At 33.2% G+C, this 12518-nt stretch overlaps 1 protein-coding gene across 1 annotated transcript; it reads right to left on the bottom strand.

The window, feature by feature from the left end:
- Nucleotides 1-8215: 8215 nt before the first annotated feature.
- LOC129871513 (terpene synthase 17-like) lies at nt 8216-12283 on the bottom strand. Its single transcript, XM_055946445.1, has 8 exons — nt 12250-12283; nt 11784-11907; nt 11435-11702; nt 10272-10647; nt 9908-10126; nt 9691-9829; nt 9208-9456; nt 8216-8695 (listed from the first exon to the last, which is right to left on the bottom strand). Exons 2-8 carry the CDS (start codon nt 11898-11900, stop codon nt 8399-8401), a joined length of 1665 nt encoding a protein of 554 aa, XP_055802420.1. The 5' UTR covers nt 11901-11907; nt 12250-12283; the 3' UTR covers nt 8216-8398.
- Between the last annotated feature and the right edge of the window lie 235 nt (nt 12284-12518).

Raw genomic sequence — 12518 nt, 5'->3', positions numbered from 1 at the left:
ATATTGCATCATAATTTATAATGATGTGCCACTCATTACTGTATGATTGGTTCTCCTAACCAATCACTAACATATAATGCCCTCAAAAGTGCATGTTGCAGCAACCAAGAATTTCTAATAAATAATTTGATTTCTTTATTCTTTTCTAATCCAAAACCTACCCTACAAATCATTACCATTAATGGAATTTTTTTCTTTTACCCGTGGTTTGGAATACTTTGGTATTCACTGTGAATAATAAACTATTGTTAACTAATGTTTTCAACATCATGAAATAATAATTAAACTACACCCACTCAACAATCAATATGAAAGGAAATAAGATAATCTTGAAGCCATTACCTGAAGGTGTTGCCGCTTCGACGTGCAGGTAGGTTTTTTTTTTTCTTCTTCTTTTTTTTTCGCTGTGTCCCTTTTCTCTTTTTCTTCTCTTTTCTAATTAATTAATTACTAAAAGTGATATAAACCTACTAACTCTAATTTAATAAATATGGGATAAGTGGTACAGGATGTTAAATATATCATCACTTCAGTCCATTAATTACCTGAGTTATCTGATTTCACCCATCCATTAAATAACCATGGTTATCGAATAGTCCAAATTTCTAATTTAAATTTTGTAGAGAGAGTATTTTGTGGAACAGAGATGACTCATTCTTAAAATGACCAAACGGGTCATTACATTATCCACCACTAAAAATCATGTTCGTCCTCGAACATAAAGAAGGAGAAAGGAGAATAACCAACGGTACCAAAAGCCTGAGTTATAATCTTCAAAAGCCAGTTTTCATTCCTTCAAGTGAGCTCCTCATCAAGACTATTCCATCAAGATCAACTTCTACGAACTGAACTTTCGAATCAAACTTTGGCAAATCTATAAATTAGAGATAATTTAGACGTCACATATTAACCCATGAATCAAACCTTAACCGAAATCCTCTAAACCCCATCATAACCATCATGACAATCTTTCATCTCATAACCATGAGAAAATTCTAGACTAATACCAGCTATAACCAGAAGTGAACCTGAATCAATCACCACACTCATAATGCACAGACTATCACAGATCTTGTTAAGATTCCATTCTCACTACCAAAGCTTCCCGCAAGCTTAAGCTATACAAATCTGATCTTTAGGCATTAGGTACTTATTACTGGAGAATATGATTTATCTAACCCAAAGAATGAAATAATTGAATACCCTCCTAGCGAGCGATACATCCAAGCATACAAAACTTCTAATAACACTATTGAAAATGGTATATCAGTAGTTGTGATTGTAAATAACCCTTAAGAGCGGTAACACTAGACCCATTGACCCCCCACATTCTACCATACATAGCCAGAACGAGACCCCGACGAGAGTTGAACCTTAAGACTGTCGGACAACTATAAGTATTCATGGTAGCTCTTCTACAAATTCTTATAAAAAGAATTATGCATGTAAAATCACTATTATACTTCAACAATCCCTAACAACACCAAATCTATCACAACTGAAATAGCCAAGTTTGCAAAAGCATCCTACCCTATTAAAAGAATTCGCAGAATCGGTACACCGATCAACCACTAGAGATCCATCCACCGAAGTAGAAACACTTGTGGGCATAGGGAGCGAATCATACTTCAAATCATGTCCGAAACAAAATAGGTAGTTATATAAGAATGTACGAAATCAAGATCGAATAACACAAGATACTTCTCCCATAGTACTTATATCAAACATTTTCATTCATCTGACTCCATCACTTTGATTTTTTTTGCTACTCACAATCGACCAGTCTGTTCCCCATACCAAAACTTAGAGAAATTTCTGGTCACCTGAATAATTCTATATACTATGAGCACATAGCCTCTATTTACCCTCTAGTGCCTATGTAACGCATCACAATAGTTCGTATAACCCATCAACAGAGTAGTATCAATCCAATTTGATATCCTTAATAACCATGAAGAACTATATCCCATCTTGTAGTGCATCCATAAGTCACCTACCATAATTTGAGAGTCTAACCATACATAAAATACATAATCTTCGATACCTCACTATTTTTCATTCAAACCAAAACCAAACCTTCAGAAAAGTCATTGCTACATCCCTCATAAGTCTGTGTCGAACCAATCGACATTGTATAGTCATATCTGAAAACAAGAGCGAAAATTCGTATAATCTTCAATTTTGAACTAAGGATCTACACATGGTGTCTTATTTCTTATCATTTCTTAGATGTTTCCCATGAGGCAAATTCCAAATACCTTGAACTATTTAATATACCAGACTCTTATTCCTTTTGCTAACTCATTTACCAACCTTATTCTTTTGAATCAAAACTTTAAGTGAAGCCCTTTTTTAGGCCTTTTAATGATCAAAAGCAATAAACTCTACAATCCAAATCCTGCACAAGTTCTTTCAACTGCTCAATACCCCATGTGATCGATCAATTTTCATCTTGCCGATCTATACTTTGACGAAACCTACTGCTATAATGTAGACTTAAAATGAACAACTTGAATTTCGAATTTCATCCATGTAACTCAATCCCATTATCTATCAATATTAGCTCATACATTGAAGATCTTTATAAATTCACGCATCTTAGCTATCATTGATCACCTATCCATTAATCTTATTGTATCCTTCGTTAAAATTTAATTATATTAGTTACCAAACTCAAAACCACAAAAGAACTTATTACCACACTCGAGTCAAACCCCTATAGAGTTATTTCTCAAATCTTATCCAATAATTGTTAACCCATATGAATAACACATAACACTGCCATCATAAACAGAGCAAAATAAACAGAACCACGTCTCACTAAATTTAATTCTCCACTCTCTCTGAAGATACATTCGACCCTTACAATCAGAGTAAATATAATTGTTCTCGCCTTGTTTCGAAGGCTAAACTACATTTTACTAATTATTTTTATTTATGATTCTAGATTCTTTCAATTATATTCGAGCGGTGTCTTAACACATTCTACGACTTTTCATACAACCACGCCACTCATCAAATAGTAGAAAATTGCAATTTAGATACCTGCAAGTCATTATTATTATATTGAATCTATTTAACCCAAAATCCTTAAATTATGGTTGTGTCCGGATCATAATCCATCATAAATTTTTATTACCGTTATGCTCAATAACCATTGCCATTATCTCGAAGTCAACCTTTTCAATTGACAAGACACCTTAAACCCAGTTATACCAACGAAATCCAATGGAATAAGCCAATTTTATGCGCACCCTCACTAAAATTCTTAATTTCCTTTACACAAGTATACTCACTACTACTTTCTTTAATCATAAGCTTATCATTCTGATATCGATCCACTTTCTTGGAGTTTACGGTTAAATTACAAGTCCTCACTTAGAATTCTCGGGATACACTTCACAACCTAAATGCATTAATCATACCAAAATCCACCACTAAGATCTTTCTTATAAACAATGCTTACCCCAAGCGTCCGTAGTAACAAACTAGTTAATTTTTCAAATATGAATGCAACATCAAATCTCATCATATGAGAAGATGATACAACTGATAACTCCTTAAATAGTTAGTAATCACACTTGATAATCGATGTATTTGTTTTTGTATACTAATAGTACCACACTATGAAAGTTTGATAGATCCACCACTAGAATACATCATACCCACCGTAAAGATCATACCTAGATATTCTACACCTTCCTATCCATTACGTAATTGTCATATATTACCGATGCATTTTAGTTTCTAGTCAAAATCGATATCACCCTTTAGTAGGTAAGGTCAATAGCAGAAGCAACACAACCCATAATCCTAACCAAATAATCACAAGTACCGCGGTAGTAGACTTATAATAACCCTTCCTGATATACATCCACTCTATCAAACCGTTGTAGAAATTCTGATCTCAATTAGCGCAAAATCATCCTTATCACACACTATGTAACTCATTCACTCACGACGAACTTCATGGTCTGTAGTCTCCGAGGGCACAGTGCTCACAACATAGTCATTCCCCCAATTATATCATTCTCAATTGTAGAACCACTTCAAACATCGGATAGGCCAAACAAGCATTATTCTCGATGCTTAACCACTATCCAGAAATATAAGACGTTCATATAATCCTCCAAACCATTGTTCCTCTTTCTATACCATATCCTCAAAGTACATTATTGAACCATAACCTTACTTACTCCTTTAAAATTGTTGTGCATTATAAGTCTCACCATACACCCTTTTCATAAGTTTATTACTTCCACTTCCAAATTAGATCTAGACCACGTGATGGTATTTAAACTACACGCACATAGAATCAGGCAAGAGTCACCACTATATGTGAGAGAATAGAGTGAGGCGATAGAAAATAGACCGGATCAAGGACGCACGATAGAGAACCAAAAGGTAATGATATTTCCTAATAGTCTTCATAGCCTCTCAAAGATAAGTACAGACGTCTCCGTACCGATCCTCAAGACTCTACTTAGACTCGGCTTGTATACACGTGAGACCTATGAACCTGGGGCTCTGATACCATCTTTGTCACGACCCGAATCCGGATGTGATGGCACTCATCTCAACCCACCGAGATAAGTCAGCCTAATAACCAACGGAAAGTAAATGCGGAAGTAATTGAGATAAATCCAAATTTAACTTAACCTAAAATAAGTAAAACAAACTCAAACTTCCCCCAAGATTGGTTGTCACGTGTACAAGCCACTAATTTATTATCGAAGTACGAAAAGAAATACAGTCACAATGTCTTTGTCTCTAGAATAGGACTAAAACAAAAGAAAAGAGCAAGAGGTGTCCGCTAGATGAATGTAACAGCTACCTCGACACTCGGAATGATAGCCTCGGATGTAGTAGAAAATGCTAGAAGATCAAGCAGGTCCGGGCTCACAACCTACACAAGTGTGGAAGCAAGGGGTGAGTACCAAACAACACGGTACTCAGCAAGGGGATAACTAAAACTAAGAAAAGCTCAATAAATACAAGTACTCCTGTCCTTCCAACTGAACCTCCTTAACTACAACCTGCATAAAATCAGCCCAACTCTACACTTGTACAATAACAACAGTAATACAGTCCACAAATACTCATCAATAGTCTCGTCAATGAATCATATCAAGTCAAGTTCAGCCCACAGAGCAATATGAGGGTAAATACAAATTCACAAATATCAGAAAGATGCAATGCAATGCAATGAAATGATGCATGTCTGTCCTATCGGTACACATCCGCTGAATCACAGTCTGGAACCCATGGGGGACATTTCTGTCCATATAACCTGCCACGGAGCGTGTGGCCCGTCCCCTCAATATATATATCTTGCCACGGAGCGTGTGGCCCGACCCCTTTATTTCATAATACCTGCCACGGAGCGTGTGGCCCGACCCCTTTGTTCATATTACTTGCCACGGAGCGTGTGGCCCGACCCCTTTTGTTTCATATCATTTTCAGTATCAACACAATATGTCAGAACCAGTGCAATCAATTCATGTTCATATAATTCACGATAATAACATGACAACCACAATAATTTTTCATATCTCACATCAATATAGTCATTTCACATGTCCAAAATCACAACATATCAATTCCACCAATACATGTCATTAGATCACCATTTTATACTCTCATCTCCATTTTTTTTAAGGTCAATCATACATTCAATAATTCAGTTCAATTTTTCATTACTCCCTAGTATATATGACACGGAAATACAAGCATCTATAAGCTTAAACTGAGGTTTAGAAATTCACTTGCCTTAATTAATCAAGAAATCACTCTGAGACTTGGGCATTCCCTTTTCATTGAGCCTCCAAATCAATGTAATCTAGTCAAATAAATAATCACAATAAGATTTTGGAACTAAAAACACTCATATTACCATATATCTAGCCTAGACTCAAATTTGTAATCAAGTTCCTAATGTTGAAGTCAAATAACATCTCACTCTCATATTTTTTTTTCCAATTTCAAGTCTAGGGTTATATCTTAATCCCTCCAAATAGAATAAATCTAATGATATTCATATAATATAATACACCTAATATTCAATAGCTGCTAAAATCTTGACAGAAGCCAAAAGAAAATTTAAACCAAATAGTAAATCTTTCACAATTTTCGGTTTCTTTCCATATTGCATCATAATTTATAATGATGTGCCACTCATTACTGTATGATTGGTTCTCCTAACCAATCACTAACATATAATGCCCTCAAAAGTGCATGTTGCAGCAACCAAGAATTTCTAATAAATAATTTGATTTCTTTATTCTTTTCTAATCCAAAACCTACCCTACAAATCATTACCATTAATGGAATTTTTTTCTTTTACCCGTGGTTTGGAATACTTTGGTATTCACTGTGAATAATAAACTATTGTTAACTAATGTTTTCAACATCATGAAATAATAATTAAACTACACCCACTCAACAATCAATATGAAAGGAAATAAGATAATCTTGAAGCCATTACCTGAAGGTGTTGCCGCTTCGACGTGCAGGTAGGGTTTTTTTTTTCTTCTTCTTTTTTTTTCGCTGTGTCCCTTTTCTCTTTTTCTTCTCTTTTCTAATTAATTAATTACTAAAAGTGATATAAACCTACTAACTCTAATTTAATAAATATGGGATAAGTGGTACAGGATGTTAAATATATCATCACTTCAGTCCATTAATTACCTGAGTTATCTGATTTCACCCATCCATTAAATAACCATGGTTATCGAATAGTCCAAATTTCTAATTTAAATTTTGTAGAGAGAGTAGTATTTTGTGGAACAGAGATGACTCATTCTTAAAATGACCAAACGGGTCATTACAATATGTGTCAATGTTGTTGAGCTAAGAGGTTCCAAAAATGAGCCCTTATGTGAGTATGAGTTGACGAAGAAATGAGTTGTGAAATATGTTTTATTTATCTTCTTAACTATGTAGATTATGATAAATGATGTTACTTTCTTGAAAATGTTGCTCAATATGAAATGTCAATTTAAAGTCTTGAAATTGTGATGAGTCTCAAAGATTTCTCACATGGATGGAGGGAATGATTGATTATATCTAGATGTTGCTATATATGTGCATTTAAATTTCTTTTGAAGATATGATTGAGATAGATCGGATAGTATGATTAGAAGAGATTTGATTGTGATAGAGTTGATGAGTTGACAAGGTTGTAATGAGACTTGTCGATGTGATTTGATGGAGTTGATTGGATGGAGTTTTATAAGCATTGAGTCTTGGGAGGAGTATCGAGCACCGAATTGGGCAAGAGTATAGTTCCTACTCGAATCCAATGAACTATGTAGCCAGCGTAGGATCCACATCGATTGGATTCGAGTAGGAACTATATTATTACCCAATTCGGTGCTCAATACTCCTCCTAAGACTCAATATATATAATTTTTTGACAAAATATACATATACAATTTGATAGATATACATATACAATTCGCCTCGCGCTCACCTCTCTCCTCCCTCTCTCGATATCGCTCGCCTCTCTCCTCATCGCTCGCAATCTTGCTTGTTAGATATACAAATATATATATGTATATCAGTATTTGTATATTTTGGTATACAAATAATTCGTGGGTATAACGTTTGTATAATTTGCTACAGCATTTGTATAATGGCAAATTTTATGTTTGTCATTATAAGTAATTAGGAAAACTATATCCATATGGAGTAATTATGCTTAAAAGGTTTGCCATATCTAAAAGTTTTCCTTTATGAAATACTCCGTCCGTCCACTTTTACTATTGTTTAGTTTGAAAAATTATAACATACTTTATTATTTAATTTTTAATTTATTGTTATTATTAATTATGGATATTTCTCAGAACATTGAATTTATTATATTCAAAGGATGATGTAATAAATTTTTCATCCTATTTATTGTTTCTTAAACAGTATACCGATTCCATATTCGACAAATAAAAATATAAACAAAATACTTGTTGGCTGTTATTTATTATTTTTAGAGAGTAAATGTTTATGCGCGTGGAGGAGAAACCTTTAAACATATTACTACTCCGTTCATTTATACTTGTCCAGATTATATTTTGTACCTCCATTGAGATTGATAAAGTAATTCATGAATTTTTTATTAGTGATCGATTCGCTAATGCACTGTTTGAGAAAAGTGACCTAACAACTAATAACTTATATCTTAGAAAGTCGCCGCTCAACTTTGAGTTTGTAGACAATAATCTATTGATATGAAATTCAACATTGAAATATTTATTTATTTTTGAGTAATACAGGGTACCTAAACAACTCTTAATTAACTTATCCCATATTTTTATTGAACCAAAAAACACAAAAAAAAACTAACCCCAAACAAACGATTCATCTTTTTCTTGCTCTTCCTTTTCCTTTTCTTGTTGTCATCAGTCTATATAATAGGATCAACTAGTATATCAGAGATGACATATTTCAAGTTATTTTTGGAAAAAGTATAAGCATCTTCATCTTTATATAAGAATCCAACTACTCTTGTAAGATTAATTATACGCATGAGCAAAACCCTTGGTATAATAGCCTCATCCATTTTGAAGTATTCTTCATTCAAATCCTTCCAATAATTTTCTATTATATTTCTTATTTTTATGTGTGCTTCTTCTTTTGTAACACCATATTCATTCATATAACATTCCACACCAGAAGCTACATCTCCTCTTTTTTGCTCATCCTAAATATGATTAAAACAAACAAAATTAGAGACAAATGAATGCATTCTTATTAATAAAATATCTTTCTGATTTTGATTTGATATAAAGTTTAATAAAATAAAGAAGATTTTTAAATCTTGTGATCTTAAGTCATGAGATACTCAAACTTTGGTAGTTTGAAGTTGGACCCTTTTTCGACACTTGACAGAAAGAGTGTATATCACATCAGAAAACAATTAGATTAACTTTTTTTTTTTGCAACATGTTTTGTTAAATATATTTATAACTTTTTCTTTTTCGGTTAAAAAAAATTGAGTATTAAAAAAAACAAAAATAACAATTTCAAATCTGTTTAGTTAATGAAAATAATAATAATCTATTTTATACACTCCATCCCCACCCCACCCCATCCCGCAAGACTAGAGAAATTTTATCAAGGTGAGCATAGAATGATTTTTTTTTGGTGTGTGTAACATGTTAACATACTGATAATATAAAATAAGTATTAGTGTAAATAAATTAATATATATACCTCATGTGATTTTAGATCATTGAGTAATCTTCCAATGATACAAGAAGCAACAAGTATTGGAGGTTCAGTTGCTAGCCAATCAAATGCATCTTTAGTTGCTATCTTTCCCATTGCTAACCAGGAAGTAGTTGTTAGCAATAGGTAAGCACTTGATGAAATTCCATTCTTCATATATTGCTCCATTCTTGGTACTTTCTTCTCATTATACCATTTTACCTCTTGAAAGTAAGCCCTCACCACCTTTTTCATCTGAAAAATTAAATAAAATAATGAAATTTACTATAGTAAGATCCCAACCCACTTTAAATAGATTAATAAATTTCGCTTGAAATCGATCCAATCTAATTTTGGATCGGCCCGACCCGTTTAACAGACTTGCATTAAATAAGATCTCTTTATCTTCATAGGATTTGAAGCATAATTATCATTGTCGTTGTTAATCAATTTAAGTATATGTTATTTTGCTACTTTATTTATGAGTACCCCTATTATGGAATAGTTGACTAGAAATGACTTGTTTTCATTTGCCAACTCTTTCTCAATTTCTTCGTAAATATCTAGAAGACCACGGTAAATAATCTTCATATATGGTGGTAACTCTTCTGAAGCATCAACATTCCACCTACATATATACAAAAAATAATTATAAAATTGTTGTAAGTTATCAATATATATAGATAATAACAAAAATAAATGCTACCTTTCAATTGCCTCAGTGAATAGAATAAGTTCATCTAGTGTCCCATAAGTATCATATGTGTCATCAACAATAGTAAGGAGAAATGTAATTTTTGCTAATATTTTCCTTGCAACGCTATATTGAGGCTCAAAAAACCCGCCTAAACTCCAGAAATAAGCTTCTACCAATCTGTCTCTTATATAAGGTAATGCATTCACCATTTCCAATTCTTTCCACCACCTACAACAAATTGTGTCTTTCTTTAGTAGGCACATTTAATTGATATAAAAGAAAAGAATATATACTTAAATTTGAAATTGGAACATAATATAAAGACTCTTCAAGTAAGTTTTTTAAAATCTCACCAAAAGTTAAGACCAGTTACCTTGTCATATCATATAGCTCCTTTTTATGCAACCTTTGCAAGATGTTGAAGTCTAATTTGGCAAAGTTTAGTAACACTTGATTGTGATTTTGATTTTGTTGGTAAAGTGATATGTATTTCCATGTTTCTACTCTCACAACACCATCTTTAATTGGAAACTTGAGTGCATTGGCGACTTGTTGTGCAAGTTGGGAGTTGCTCAATTTAGACAAAATTAGTTTCAATTGAGTGGTGGTGAAATTCAGTGCTTCATCCAGAATTTGTTCTCCATGTACTCTAAATTGTGCTGCCTCATATAAGCTCAACATTCCATGCACGTCGTTAATCAATTCTTTCTTGAAATTTCCTTGATCGTCACTAAACTTCCTAAAAGCATCTGCATATATATATATATAGGATCAAGTTTGGTAGTTGGATCTCAGGTTGGGGTTGAGAATCAAGTTTTGTGACACGACTCCCAACCTCGACTAAGGACCCAACTCCTGACTGCAACACGAGACTCGACTCTCGATCTCGACCCGAGACCCTAGATCCGACCTCAACTCGAAATTTGACTCGTGATCCCAACCCCGATTTGGGACCCGACTCAATCTGGGACCCAACTCCTGATCGAACCAAGGATTCAACCCCGAATCGAGACCCAAATCCTGACCTCGACCCAAGAGTCGAATCTCAAGTCAAGGTCCAATCTCGACTCGAGATCGGGAGGCATGTCTCGAGTCGAGGTTGGATTCTGGGTCTCAATTCGTGGTCGGGTGGTAAAGTTAAATTAAATATTATTTTGACAATACTTTTCTTATTTATAGAAAAGTAATTTTCCTAAATTAGAGGAAAAAAGTCTATTTGAAAAACATTTTCCTAAATAATATACACTATATAGTATATCATTGCACAAATATGCTTAACTTAAATTATATAGTATATCGACACACATACATGCATAATATAGTATATAGTATATATAGTATGTCCAATATTAATTATATTTTTATGTGTGAAAGTCTAAATCAAAAAGAAAGTTGTGGGGGATTAATATTTTTATTCATAATCGACAGTATATATCTTATAAATGAGTAAAGAATAAATACTTCATATGGATTAATCCAATCATATTTTCATGGATTAATTTTGTCATCAGTTTATTAATTGGAATTGATACTTACCACATGAGACACGATAACCTTGTTGCCTAAGTAATTGAAAGCATAGAGCAATAGCATAAAGGTCATGACCAATCCATTCTTCATAATGAGTGTACATGTAAGTCAATGCTTCCTCAATTTCACTTTCAAAATGATAAGCTACACCAAGACGTTGGATTGTGTTGATGAGATCAAGTTTTTGCAAAGAATTTGAAGGAGCCATCACTAGCATATTTCTCACTTCTTCTTTTAGTTCTTCAAGTTTCTTTTCTTCATCCTCATTGGCTCCCTATTTGAGAATTAATATGTTACTCATGATCATATGAATTTGTTTTGTATATTGACGGTATAAAAATATTTATTTATTTACCGGGAGATCAGCATAGGCAAGAAAATGGTCTCTCCAAACAGTAGGATGATGACTGCCAAATCGACGTGCAATTTTAACCTCATGTTCCGCTGCAACGGTTTGTGTGCACAACTCCATATTTTATCTGCACGATATAATTTAAATTCGTATAATATCGTGTCATTTATACATCATGAGTTGTGCTTTTACGCAAAAACCGAGGCAAAAGTTTCATTAACTTACTATTTACGGTGAGTAGTTTAGGATTATCTCCACTACTACTAATTAATTAGGATTATTATCCCCTAAATATTGTTCTCTATATATGTAATTTTGAACATATTGACTATCCATAGTACTAAATACTACTAGTAACTTTTTAAGAAGAAAAATTAGTACTACTCCACTTATTAAGCTACTTCTAGATCTACAAAATTAAACTGTTTACATGAAATGATCTCAATAATAATTTTTTTAAAAAAAATACCTGAAATGATCTCAAAATTAAAGTTTTCTTCAACTTACCAATACACTGAAGCATGACGAATTCATTTCTATTTATAAGTGGCCAGATGGCTTTACCAAATGAAAAGGTACTTTCAATTTCATGTTTGTATTTCAGGCGGTTGAGCACTACATCCTTATGTACCCATTTCACATGTTAAACGTGGCTTCGACTTAAGTTGGGTTAAAAACACGTGCACCATTCTTATATGTGGGGATGTATACTTTGATTGAAATTACCTACCTACCAAT

Source organism: Solanum dulcamara, chromosome 10, assembly GCF_947179165.1.
Source record: "Solanum dulcamara chromosome 10, daSolDulc1.2, whole genome shotgun sequence".
NCBI lineage: Eukaryota > Viridiplantae > Streptophyta > Magnoliopsida > Solanales > Solanaceae > Solanum > Solanum dulcamara.
Note: the sequence above shows the minus strand (reverse complement) of the source record. Positions and strands in the feature narration are given on the sequence as shown.